Raw genomic sequence first — 13,873 nt, 5'->3', positions numbered from 1 at the left:
GTCCACAATCTGCACTACACCTAAGACAACAACAACAAAAAACCATTATAATCAAATACTTAGTTCCTAAATTGCCTTCATCTGTCTTTTAATTTTTCCAGATGCCTCTATACTAATAGGCCAGAATAACTTGATAATGCTCCTAAGAAGTGTGATTTCATTCACATATTTTAATGCTAATTCCAATATGCTCATTCTTAAGATGAACTTGTCTGAATAAAGCAAGTAAAAAGTGTTCTTAGATTAATTACTCCTTTGCACTTCTACAAAAGAATCATCAATACTTAATTTATCAGTAAGACTCAAGATATCAAAAAATAAACAAAAAAGCTTTAATGCTAATCAAAAACTACTAACATAGAAATCATAGACAAGATACTTAACTGCTAGAACAAGCATCCTAGACAACCTTGTTCAGTCATCAAATGACAGAAATAAAAGCCTGTTATCACCAGAAATTTTTTTTTTAACACTGTAGAAAGCGTTAGATCTTACTCCACCAGTCTCAAATTGCTGTTTCATATCTGCTGGCTCTACAAGAATTTCTTGGACAGTGAAATAAGTGCAGAAGAAATTCTCTAACAATATTAAGTTAGTCAACATAAGCCACGAACCAACACAAATACAACAAGTGCTGGCAGCTGGTATCAACCCTGAATGACATCAGATTTCAGTATCAAAACAGATAGGAAAGGAGGAAACTTTTGCCACAGACTTGCTAGCAAAATCAAACTTAATACAAGGAGATCAGCATATACGTACCTTCTCAATTCAAAGAAACCACTCAAATTTGGTTCTTAAAACTGTAGCTACTTTCAGTCATAATGAAGTAATAAAGACCCTGCCCAGTCTTCCTGCTCTTTTTCAATTAGTAAATATTTTCTGGTATCACAAAACCAAAAGAAAACTAGCACCCCACAACCTTGTGTACCCTTGTCTGAAAAAAAAACCAAAAAACATTCCCACCCACGGCCTTCGCATTCAAGCTCTGCTGGGAAAACACCCCAAAGACCATCTTGTTCTTGCCAGAATCTACCAAAGCACAGCAAACCTGCTCTTGAAACACTGCAGAAAATGGGAAGTGATAGCTGAACCTTGGAGGTGCCCAGCAATATGTGGCAGGGGTTTGACGCTTGATGATCACCGAGATCCCTTCAAACCCAAACCACTCTGTGATTCTATGACTCCAGAGACACCCACCAGCCAGAGGTGCCGTGGGATGTCACACAGCACCTCTTCCAGCCTCCACAAGGCCCCTCTGCTGTTTGGGGCGGGGAATCTTGCAAACACTATGGGAAAACAGGGGGCAGCGAGGGACAGTTGGCCTGAAAGAGTGTCCTGTGTTCTGGGAAGGACTGTCCAAAGTAAACATACGCAGAACAATCTGATACGTGCTAACATCAGAATAGCTGTTTCATCACAGAACAGCTGTTACATCACTGCTCTGCTCACCACCAATCATGAAAAGAAGTTTGAATGAATGCTTCGAAGTCTGGCAAAGCAGCCTGGAGTTTTTTTTAATTCTTCCCAAAATAAAAGCCAAATGAGAGAGGAAAAAATGACGAGGAAGATTTAGCTATGAGTTCAGAGGCTGGCATGAGCTCTCTTCTTCAGCAAAGGAGTGCCAAGGTTCCTGGACAGATGCATTATACTGAAATGAAACTGGCTGAGATGAATAGCTTGTCTCATTCTTTATTCTACTTCATTGATATAATGAAGACACGTAAGTAATTCAGGATATTTCAATAAGAACACTTCAAGATTAAACTACTACTGGAAAGAATGCAACACTAAAAGAACAATTCCAAGGCTCTAAAGAACGGTAGGAAACTTCTCAGAAACACGGCTGAAATAAAATAAGACACTCCCCATTTGTTTCTGATAGTAAGCAAAGGGTGCAATAATAGTTCAACTACTGCCCACCAATGTTTACAGGGAAAGAACATGACATATCTCTGCTGCCACAAGGGGCAAATGCTGCGGAGGGGGCTAAAGTTTTACTACTACAGAGTTTAAGCTCTAAGAAACAATCATTGAATGGTTTAGGTTAGAGGGGACCTTTAAGATCATCTAATTCCATCCCTTCTGCTCCAGGCAGGGACTCCTTCCATAGACCAGGTTGCTCACAATCCCATCCAGCCTGACCTTGAATGCCTCCAGGCGGGGGGCACCCACAGTCTCTCTGGACAGCCTGTTCTAGTGACTCACCAACCTCATAGTAAAGAATTCTTCCTTAACATCCAGTCTAAACCTACCCTTTTCCAATTTAAAGCCATTTCTCCTCGCTCTGTTGCTACATGCCCTTATAAAATCAGAATCCTTGTAGTCATCAGAGCTCATTCCCACATGTGACTGCACAAGCACCGCTTGGTATTAAACACAACAAGATCCCTTAGCCAGTCGGGTCAGCTGCACATCACGACAAAAGCCAGCACCTGCATGCTGAGCACTCAGCCAGTGCACTGCTTACACAGGAAGCCTGGCCTAACTGCCTTTTCGAAACTGAAACAGATGTGCGAGCACGTTAATAAGTGACCTGCTACAACACCCCTTCATTTCAAAGCACTACCTTTCGAAGAAAGCAACAAGAAAACCTAGGTAACGCTGTGTCTATAACACTACAGACTAGGATCATTTTTGAAAGACGTACTGCGAGCCCTGAACTTTTCCAGGCTGTATTATTTCAATAAATAAACAAAAACCTCCCTTCTAACCGGGAGAACGCTTTATTTTTTTCCCCTCTACCCACCCACCACCCGGCAGGAAAGCAGCTTCAAGCCCAATAACGGCAGGACGAGCCTCAAACGAGCCGCTCAGAGATCCCACTCGAGCGGATGCAGAGCGGGGCGAGCAAAACGAAGCGGCCTGAGCCAGGAGCGCTCGTCCGACCGCAGTTAGCGCCGCTGGGTCGTGCGGCCCGAGCGCGGGGCCCGGCGGAGAGCGGCCCGCAGGTGCCCACCAGCTCTGAAAGCCCGCCGAGCTCCGGGAGGAAGCAGCCAGCCCCAAGGGGCTGCGAACTTTCCCCCACCCGTCCTCGGTCCCGCAAAGGTCACTCACCCCACAGCACGGCGCAGCCCTCGCCGTCACCGCCACCGCTGAGGCACCGCTCGGGGAGGGCGAGGCGGGGTCGGCGCGGCGCGCAGGCGCAGTGAGGGCACCCGACGTGAGGCGGCTCTCCCCCCGCCCCGCCGCTCGCGGTTGGGCCCCAGGGAAGCGCCCTCTGGCGGCGGGCCGGGAGAGGCGGGGGGCGGATCCCGGCGGAACGGGGCTCGGAAGCGGCCGGAGTTCGGTATGGCGGCCGCTGAAGGGCGGGAGCCTTTGCTAGGGCCCGGAGAGGAGGAGCGGGAGCGGCAGCAACGGCAGCGGGACAGGTACGGCCCGCTCGGTAGCGGCTGCGGCAACAGGCTTTCAGCGTCCCGGGCACGGCGGCTGTCACCGGCGGCGCGGCCCTCCGCCCCGCGGGATCGCGGCCGTGTGCGTGAGCGCCGCCGCCCGCTCCGGGTCGGGCCCGGAGCGTTCGAACTGCGGTGCGGTTCCTCCCGGCGGTCCCCGGCTGCGGCGTTTGCTTTACAGCGCCGTCGCTGTGTGGGAAGCGGCTGTCGTCGTGTTCTTTCGGTAGCAGTAGAACTAGACCTGCTGCAACGCTGAGCGTAGGCAGCGGTTGGTCGGAGGTTTTGGTTTGTTTGCTTTAGTCACGGCTCTGGGAGGAGTCTGGGCTTTTGTGGCTTAATACGTGGTTGTGGAAGCGCTTGTGTGAAATCTGTGATGCTCCCGAGGCCGAGATTGCATCGAGATCTCTCTCGATGGAGTTCTTCCCATGCAGTGCTTTTGGATGCAACGATACCTGGTGGTGCACCTCTATTTTTTTCTCTTTTTTTTCCTTTTATTATAATACAGTACAATCGTATGTATTACAATATTTTTATTATCCCGTATCTATTAACTTTTGCGTCTTTCATTGTAGTATTTTTGAGCCTGCTTCTAAAACAGTGCTTTCTTTCTGTGCAGAAGTCCATTGCTCTATTAGAGTTAAAAGCACTTATGCAGATGTACTGTGGGATGTCCACAAAAAGTGTTTACGGTGTCCTGAAAGAATGCGATGGTGATTTCTTTCTCTTTTGCCCTCAAAAACCAGAGATGTCGTGGAAACTCAGGAGCATCACAAGAGCAGGTGGAGGTCTATCTGGATCATGTACCTGACTATGTTTCTCAGTAGCGTCGGTGAGTAATCGTGGATGGATTTCAGTGTTATTTGCTTAGCCGTTGCGTTTAGCTGTGAACATTACAGGGTTTTCCAGATTTTAACTACTTAGCTCCATTGACACTACTGATCTTTTATGCCCATAAAAAGGTGCATTTTGTGGTGTTTGTCTCCTTCTCTGGAGATGTCCAAGACCCGCCTGGATGCCTACCTGTGCAGCCTGAGCTAGGGAGCTGCTTTGACAGGGGGGTTGGACTTGATGATCTCCAGAGGTCCCTTCCAACCCCTACAGTTCTGTGATACTGTGTATGAAGGGACTCTTCTTACTCAGAGACCTTGTTGTCCTTCCATTAAAGGAAAAATTCCTTGCAGTTTACTTGTGCATCGTTATTCTTTTTGTAGGATTTTCTTCCTCAGTACATATTCGACTGTATTATGTCCTTTTTAAAAATAGGTCCTCTTTTCAAGAATTACTAGTAAACGAGCATGTAATACATAGCTTTTTGAGGTGGCAGGCATAACAGACTTAGGAGCAGATGAATGAACCCATAGTAGTTTCAGTGAACTGAATTACTAATAGGCATGGCAAACGTAGTAACTTCAGTTGTGTTTTTACTGCATTGCAGGTTTCTCAATTGTAATTATGTCTGTATGGCCATATCTCCAAAAGGTTTGTAAATATTCATGTTTTTGAATTAGTAAGAGGACAGAACAGCTGCTCAGAAATTGTGCGGTGCTATGTAGAGGTGCAGCAAGGGGGAATGTGTGGCTATATCAAGACTTCTATTTTGCCACCAACGGATTGCTTACACCGTTCTGTAAAATCTCAGTTGCCTGAATTGATGAAGGTACACCATAATCCAAAAATGTTTAGTTTTCCAATATAATTTCACTGTTGAACAATGAGTCCATTGAAATCTCTTGTCCAGAATACATTTGTAGAGTTGAAGCATAATACGTAATGCTGGTTTGCATTTTGAACAAAAGGAAGCTGACTCTGGAAACTCTGCGTTCCGATTTGGATTGTTACGTGCAGACCTTCTTGATACCATTAATGGGAAATTGCTTGTGCTCCTAGGTAGCATTTTGATTTCTTTCTTTGTTGCATTCTTATCAAACGCAATGTAAAAGGTCTCTAAAAACTCTATTTTAATTTATGCTAGGATTGTACTTCCCATGCAATTATAGAAGACTGTTCCAGATGCAAATTTGGAAGAACATATCCTGGGCAGAGTGTTAGAGATACTGTTAAAATTGAGGCTGGTGCTGGGTTGGAGAAGAAAAGAAAATGCATCATCAGCCTTGTAAATCAGGACAGATTCAGGCATGTGCAGAGGTGACTTAAGTGATTCTTTGCTCCTAGCCTGTAAACTTACCTTATTGCTTAATTAGGTCTGTAGCCTGTAATGTTAGTGGCGCTGTATGAGAAATAGTTGAATTTGCTGCTGATGGGCCATTTTCAGTCTCAGAAGGAGAGTACCTTCTGTCAGTTTGGTGCACTGACTGAGACCATTAGCCAAGGTTTATTGCCCTACACAGAGTTGTATGCGAAAGCAACTGCTTCTGAGGCCCAGCGTAGTGTATTTATGTAGTTGTTGCACGGTGCCATGCAGACATGCTAACTTGTTCAGGGATAGCTTATGTTGGACACTGTTACTGCACGGTAATACTGCATATACACTCAATCACAGTGCAGAGTCAAGTATTTCAAGTAATGAATATAAAATGTTCTAAAAAGCTTTAATACTTCACCCTTACAGCTGCTTTGTTTGCTTCTGCAGATTGATCCGACAGCAGATGCGAGTTTCTTGGGCTGGATTATAGCTTCATACAGCATTGGCCAAATGGTTGCCTCTCCCCTATTTGGTCTATGGTCCAATTACAGACCCAGGAGAGAACCTCTTGTTGTTTCAACTGCAATTTCAGTAGCTGCTAATTGTCTTTATGCCTATGTTCACGTACCTCATTCACACAACAAATACTACATGCTTACTGCACGTGCTCTTGTGGGATTTGGAGCAGGTAATCACGGCATAACTTATATTTCTGAAAATTAATAGATGTTGTGTCTCGTGTAAGATAGTTAGCGGGATATTTTAGTACCTGATTTATCATTATGTGAATGATAATTCATTAATAACCCCAAGGTAAAGAGTCTGTCAGTACTAACTGGTTTATAATGAAGTTACATAATTGGACCGTTGTAAATGAATATGCATATTCACACAGGTATTATTTTCTTGCAAATAAGAAACTGTAACTGGAGAATTTACGAGTACAACTTAGTATTTACTCGAACACTCCCTTGTTATTTCTTTCTGTTTTTTAAGGAAACGTGGCTGTGGTTCGGTCGTATATTGCAGGAGCCACTTCTCTTACAGAAAGAACAAGTGCCATGGCCAATACCAGTGCCTGCCAAGCAGTAGGCTTCATATTAGGACCAGGTAGACATTTCTTACTTCTTCACCTCTCTTGTGCTGGCTTTTCTCTAGTATTCTGCAGAAAGAAATTGGGCGTTGGAAGTAGAAATTCTCAGCAGCTGTTATGTTGGATGGTTTCAATGCACAGTTTGCCAGTGGTATCAAAGTAAAGTCATGAATAAACAGGATCTGCTCATATGTGCGTGTGTATGTCAATGCAAACAAAATATTCAGTTCCTGAGAAATTCTCACTGTAGTTTAAAAACTAGCACTTCTGTGCTACTGACTGCACGAAAAACAGTTTCCAAGATTCTCCATTTAACTGGCAGCTTATTCATGGAGAAGGGAGTTTAATGTTACCCTACTCAGGCTAGCATTTCCACCTTTCAGAAATGACTGAAAATCTACTTGGCTTCACATGTAGAAAATAACATCTAAGAGCTCTTTCTGACCTTGTAGTGAACATCGGAGAGTCTTCATATTCGCAAAAAACAAAGACAAGTGACAAATATTACAGAGAGCTAAGGGAATTAAGAGCTCAAGGGGTGTTTGTTAGGTCAGATGTTATGTAGCTCCTGAAATACTCTTATTACCTTTGTGGGAGAAATGGGTTAGACTTGGCTTGCGTTGTGAAGTGACCAGCAGTGTTATCCTGAGCAGCTTCTACTCGTTAGTTGTCTGTTAAAGTTGAAGATAATCAGTTATTAGGCCTGAAGTGCTCTGTGTACAGTGATGCAGTGAGGAGAATGTTTAGGGCAGAGCGTTTTCTCGAGTGGATTGTAACTGCTATCTAGTTGCTACAAACTGCTGTTGATACAGTATTTAAGAGTCTGCAAGCAGCAAATGATCTGTATTCATTCTGCAGTTTGCACAGGGCATAAATTCATCTAATTCCTTTTCCTGATTTGATAGGGACTCTTAGTCTGTTTCCTCATGGTAAATGACTCTTTGGCTCTGCAACAACTTAAACTTCATTGAAAATAAAATAATACTCTCCTCTCTAGCTCGCCTTTAGGGATACTCCAGGGCAAAGCTTTTCCATAGAGAAGGAATAGTAAAAAGAGTAAATCTGCACACAGCAAAGAAAATTAACCATCGATACTTTCAGGATTGAAAATCAACTTATTTAAATGTAATTCCATTATGTGTACAGTATACATTATATGTTTTATTTAAAAGTAACAAAAACTTCTCTGGCTAGTTGAGATTCCCCTGGTATCCATGAGTTTATTTAGAACAGGATTCTCAGAATCTAAGAAGACTGACAGGTAAAATCTTGTATTTAGCAATTAGAAAACTAGATAAGCAAAGTTGTTATATGATTATCCTTTGTGTTGTAATATTTTCTTGTTTCTCAAGATTTTGTTAATACGACTGTTTCTAGTTTTTCAGACTTGTTTTACACTTATTGGTGAAGAAGGAATAACATGGAAATCAATTCATCTTCAGCTGAACATGTATACAGCACCAGTTTTATTTGGTGCTCTTTTAGGAATTATTAATATTATTCTCATCTTTGCTATATTCAGGTAATAAAATCAAAAGTTTAAAGACAGTTTCCCCCTCAGTTCACTGGGTAGATTGTGATGAATGCTGCATTGCTTAAAAGGAATAGCAAGCCTGAAATCTGGAGTGCTGAAACTATAAATCTTTCTTTCTTATTACTTCAGACTTTCTGTTTTCTGTAGTACAGATCTTTAACGTTACACTGATGGTTTCTGCCCATGTTTTTTTTTTTACAGAGAAACAAAAGCAGTTTGCTTACAGGGTTCTCACTTTCTATGGCTTTTTTATAAGAATGCTGAGAGGGGATTTTTATGCAATTATCCCATTGGTGGCAGTGACAGTACATAGCTGTTGAATATTCTCCCACCAGAGTATTTTGTTTTTTAAATGCTGGTCACTGCAGTTAAATGTTGGCTGCACGGGTGATAAATAAAGGAGCTGGGAGTAATTAGAGTAAGAAATGATGCCATTTAGAAATAACACTTAGTAATAGATCAAATGAATATGTATATTATTGAAAACAGTTCTACTTTTCCAGAGAGCATCGAGTGGATGACATGGGACGGCAGTGTAGCAGTATCAATTCTGAAGGAGAAGGTAACTATCTTTTCTTCTTTTGATGATAATCTGGAAGTTTTACGTTACAGCTAAATGTTTGGCCTATGAAATGCTTTGCCTGGGTCAGAGTAACAGTCTCCACTGTCGTGCAGGGAGTTACACTGCTGTGTACTTCTGACCTTCTAAGAGGAACTGTGGATGTTCCGCTTTCCAGCGTAACACGTGTAGAGCAGTTTGCTTATTTTGCTGCTACGTGGAACTTAACCAGTCCCAGCGTTACTGTGGGACAGCAGATGGTGTAAACAATATGAAATCATTTTCTCTCGGAAGAATTGGAGTTTCAGCAGTTCCATTTAGATCTGAAAAACATTTTAAATTGTCAGAGCATAACTAACTGTCTAACTGACCACCAAACTGCATCTTAAACACTTAACAGAGTAAAAAAATTAGTCTGTGATCATAATGTAATAAAGCTTAGTTTGCAGATTTGATTATTCTCTTGTTTCAGAAAGCAGTGTTCTGGATGAGGATGCAGAAGGAAACACTGACCACGTTGCTGTCGTAGCAGTTAATTTTCTTTTCTTTGTCATTTTGTTTGTGTTTGCAGTCTTTGAAACGTAAGTTTGTCTATGTTCTCCCAAAATACTGTGATGTTTAACTAAGTCTTTATAAAAACAAGTGTTTTTAAGTCCCCAACTGTATGCAATTGAATTGCTATATCCTGATAGACAGTAATGATTTAACGAGCAGTAGTACATAACAATATGTAGCACAGTATAGTACATGGAGCAATAATGTAAAAGGTTTTGAATGGATGCTTATACATATCTTAAACTTCTGCACTGTAAAGGCTCCAGTGAAGCTCTTACTTCAGTAACAATTGAAACAATTGATGATGCAGTTATATTTGCAATTCTTTTATATTGTTTATGCAATTTTTTTTTAAATACAGGATTTTACAGTACTTGTTATTTTAGTAAAAATATAATCCGTTCACATTCATTTTCTTTATGTGCAGATAACCCTATCATCTTTTCACAAGCTATCTGAAATATTTTGTTGATGCTGCGAGAATGGGCTGTTGTATTGCATTTGGTCTAGTGGATTTATTTTTCTATAAATGACAGAATTGGTTTATAATCAGCCTGTGTGTACCCGGTGTGCCTGATGGGAGAAAATGCTTCCAGACTGTGTTTAGGACAACTTTTCTCTACAGGCACTTCTGTGTATATAGATGTTTGGATTTTGGTTTATTTGTTGTTTAATTAAGTAGTAATAATGGTATTTTGCATTGTCAATTTAGCATAGCTACTCCACTGACGATGGATATGTATTCCTGGACCAGGGAAAAAGCTGTTTTTTATAACGGAATAATCCTTAGTGCGATTGGCGTTGAATCAGTTATTGTTTTCCTGGTGGTTAAAATGCTGTCTAAAAAGTAAGTTCTTGGATCTTCTTGGAATTCTATTACTTACGTTAGCTAAGACTGAAAAGTTTTCTGTCAAGTCCAAATATGTGTTCCGGAGGCCTCTTACTTGTCAGGGAATTTGGGCATGCTATGACAATGAAGTACTTGTGCTTGACTGAGCCTTGATATTACAGCTATTTTTCTATTCTGGTCACACAACCCCCTTCCCTGTTTCTCTTTTAGCTTAGAATCACAAGTAAAACAAGTTTTTAGTTACTGCTATTTAGCTATTTTTGTTACAGATGTTTCCGTAGGCATCTTTTCTACAAGTTAGTGAGAGGGCTCAATCATTAGCACCTTCCCAAATAACACAGTAATTAAATGATATATTTAATTCTCATTTCCTTGTTTGATAGGACAGGTGAACGTGCCATACTCCATGCAGGCTTACTGATCGTCTTAATTGGATTTTTTATCTTACTGCCCTGGGGGAAAAGACTACCAAATATCCAATGGCAAGGTATAATCCAAAGTTATGCTAAACTACAGTTCTAATGTTTTACTGAAAGTTTTTTATTGCATCTTTCCTTATTGGCACTTTTTACTTTTTTTCACAGAAATAAAGAATAATTCCATTCCGCAGACCACTCCCAGTGAAATGGTGATGCCTTTCTGGAGTTTGCAACCCATGCAGCTTTCTTCCAACCACTCAGAACCTGCAGGCTGCCCCGTCACACAGTCTTGGTGCTTGAATACTCCCATGATCTATCTGGCTCAGTATATCACCTCTGACATACTAATAGGACTGGGCTATCCAGTTTGTAACGTTATGTCCTACACTTTATACTCAAAAATTCTAGGCCCAAAACCTCAGGTGAGCACAATGATTCATCCATTTGTTTTACTTATTTGTCATTTGTTTTACTTACTCAGACGAGGCGTTTCACTAATATTCCTCACAGTGAAATAGTAGCAGATTTCAGGCAGGGCAGAAGATGCCAGGAATCCTAAGCTGCTTTTAATATCCAGGCCAGCCACAGCGAGGAATTATAAAACAAGGATCATACTAGAACGTGTGGCATATCTTACAGCATGGAAATTTCAGAATAACTAAGCCTAAAGCTTGTGACTTAATTTTTCCACATTATACTTTGCTGTAAGAGTCTGAACATTTAAGTGTCAGAGCACATTCTCAGAAGGCTAGTGGATGTAGTTTGGTGGAGCCTTCAAATTACCAATGAGAGAAGCTCAACAGTACTCTTGGAAACTAACTACTCAGTGCTTTAGTACAATTTTAGACAAATAAATGCTTTAACATTTCTACCTTTTATAATTCAGGCAGTTGGTGGGAATTCATGTTTAGCTAAATCCTGTATAACTAACTCTGTTCTAGGGTGTCTACATGGGATGGCTAACTGCTTCTGGAAGTGGAGCACGCATACTTGGACCGGTTTTTGTGAGCCAGATATACACTCACTTGGGACCACGTTGGGCATTTAGCTTAATATGTGGAGTAGTTGTAGTTTCTCTGTTAGTCTTGGAGATAGTATACAAGAGACTTATTGCATTTTCTGTCAGACACGGCAGGATGCAAGAAGAGAGTTGTTAAACACATTACGGAATGAGAAGATAGAAGTAATTGAAAATTAACAGTTCATCGCTGCTTTTGAATGAGTGCCTAACCACTGATCTAGTTGGATGTGCAATAACAACTGTAGATATGTACTTAGTCACTGACAGAACACAGATCCATTTTACCCTGTTACATGGCTATACCTGCTGCTATAGAGCTTTTCTTGTACACTTCTCTAGCAGCAGAGGAAGGATGTGAATGAGCTTAATCAATACAGTGGCACATCTGAAATGCTCACACGCACCTTTGTGCTGTGTGCAGCAGTGAAGGACACAAGTTAAGTACGTCCCTTTAAGGAAGAAGTTATAAAATATCTTGATTCTGTGAATCAGGATTAATAAGTTTTCTAACTATGTAATTGAGCTGCAAGCACTTTGTACAGAAGAATCACTACGTTAATGAACCATTGGGTAATAGCTTGCTAGTTTCTAAGCACTGGTTCATATAAAATGTATCACTTGAAACTCTATTTTAGCACTGCAAGGATGTGGAATGTGACAACTGTAGAGGAAAGCAGGTGCCTACTTCACTAAAATAAGTGGGATTTAGCTACTTAAGTTGGCCAAGAGCCATTGAAAAATCAGCCTTGGTGACTTACTTGAACTACAGTAATTAGTGCACTTTTTTGGTACTGGTGTAGTGAATGCCTTTTTATAGCAAGGAGGTTGACCTGCACTAAGTACGTACAGCTTTTGGTAATGATACTAAAAGGAGGAATTACTAAGTATAGTAGTGTACACTTCCATTGTCAGTAGTGCAATTGAATGCACTGTGCTGCCTGAGTGATCTGTCTTAATGCTAAGTCAAAAGAACAAAACTGATGGCTCCTTAGATGTTGACTAATATCTGTAGACTTACTTTCTGTTAATCTAGTGTAAGAAACAGGTTTACATTTGAATAAATTATTTTTACTTTGCAAAGTTAAATATATTTTCTTCATAATGGGGCCTAAATTAATCTTAGGGTTCACTTTATGTTTCAGTGCTACGGGGGGGAAAAAAAGCCTGCAAATACCTCCACTGAGGAGAAGTTGTAGCTGCTGTCTTAACATACCTACTGTTTGATGCTTATGGGATATCTGAATATATTAAATGTACTAAAATATTCTTAAGAATAAATGTTACAGCACTGTAAGACTACTGAAATAAAAGGTTATTTTTCAATACCTACTCAAGTGAATGCAGCAAGTTTTTTCCTCATTCTTTCTTGCTGCATAATTTCAAAAGCTTATGAAAAATGACTTGGCAATGTTAGTGGTGAAAACAAACCAAGAAAAACTTAGTTAAGCCAACCAAGAGTTCTTTGGACATGAGAAACTAGAGTTTTCAGGGAGGCTAGCAGCAATTTTCTAAAATTAAGTTTGTGTTGACTGTTAGGACAAAGCACAAACTTGAATGCACTGTAGCATTTTTATTAATTTCAAGGGTTAAGGATAAAACCAATGAATATTCAGAATACAGAATATGCCTCAACAATACACTGATTGCACAAGACTTGAAATGCTTTTGGCTACAGGAGTTGCATTTTCACCAATTCTGCTGTTGTTTAAGCTACTGCATGGTTGTTACAGGTTATCAGCCTCTGAATCTGTTTAACTGTTCTTGGTATTGAAAGGTTTTTTAATCTATACTGTAATTTAACTGTACCTACCTCCCTGTCACATTTCTTCATGAATTAAACTTTCCTAAGCATTCAGACCATTTCACTTCCTGCTGTTGACTACTTAGGATTTTTCTAACTATATGTACTTTCAGTCGGCACACCCAGAGTGGATTATGCCTGAAGGTTTTCAGTGAGCAGTACTACAAGTTGTTAAAACACACAGTGATGGCCAGCACCTCATCAAGGGGTGAAACGTTAATAGAAATGGGAAGCGTACTATAATTAAGAGATTACAGAACGTTTTAAAAGCTCTAACTGCCTTCCAGCCGACGTGGTTTATCAAAGAGCACAGGGAATGCTCACATACCACCTGTGAGTGTTAATATAAGTGGGAATATCAGCACAGAAGAAAATGCTTTCAAACAGATGCTCATAGTGCTGGTTCAGTTTGTCACGTGTTTATAACAGATACTTCCACCTTATCTTACACATTATGAATCATGCTGAAGTTAATAAAAACTGTTTATTAACTAACAAACTGAAAC

General features: G+C 40.7%; 1 protein-coding gene across 1 annotated transcript in view; it reads left to right on the top strand.

The window, feature by feature from the left end:
* Positions 1-3,261: 3,261 nt before the first annotated feature.
* MFSD8 (major facilitator superfamily domain containing 8) overlaps positions 3,262-13,873 on the top strand; it is a 76,759-nt gene continuing 66,147 nt past the window's right edge. The window contains exons 1-12 of the mRNA XM_065736454.1: positions 3,262-3,371; positions 4,136-4,221; positions 4,828-4,871; positions 5,983-6,223; positions 6,532-6,645; positions 8,006-8,150; positions 8,666-8,724; positions 9,194-9,302; positions 9,989-10,123; positions 10,510-10,613; positions 10,711-10,967; positions 11,487-12,845. Of these exons, the coding sequence (XP_065592526.1) occupies positions 3,292-3,371; positions 4,136-4,221; positions 4,828-4,871; positions 5,983-6,223; positions 6,532-6,645; positions 8,006-8,150; positions 8,666-8,724; positions 9,194-9,302; positions 9,989-10,123; positions 10,510-10,613; positions 10,711-10,967; positions 11,487-11,702 (1,590 nt within the window). The 5' untranslated portion in view covers positions 3,262-3,291 and the 3' untranslated portion in view covers positions 11,703-12,845. The remainder of the gene's footprint in view (positions 3,372-4,135; positions 4,222-4,827; positions 4,872-5,982; positions 6,224-6,531; positions 6,646-8,005; positions 8,151-8,665; positions 8,725-9,193; positions 9,303-9,988; positions 10,124-10,509; positions 10,614-10,710; positions 10,968-11,486; positions 12,846-13,873) is intronic.

The sequence above is a fragment of the Cyrtonyx montezumae genome, unplaced genomic scaffold (assembly GCF_038088225.1).
Source record: "Cyrtonyx montezumae isolate F1298 unplaced genomic scaffold, pur_monq_1.0 scaffold_2, whole genome shotgun sequence".
NCBI classification, from domain to species: Eukaryota; Metazoa; Chordata; class Aves; order Galliformes; family Odontophoridae; genus Cyrtonyx; species Cyrtonyx montezumae.
Note: the sequence above shows the minus strand (reverse complement) of the source record. Positions and strands in the feature narration are given on the sequence as shown.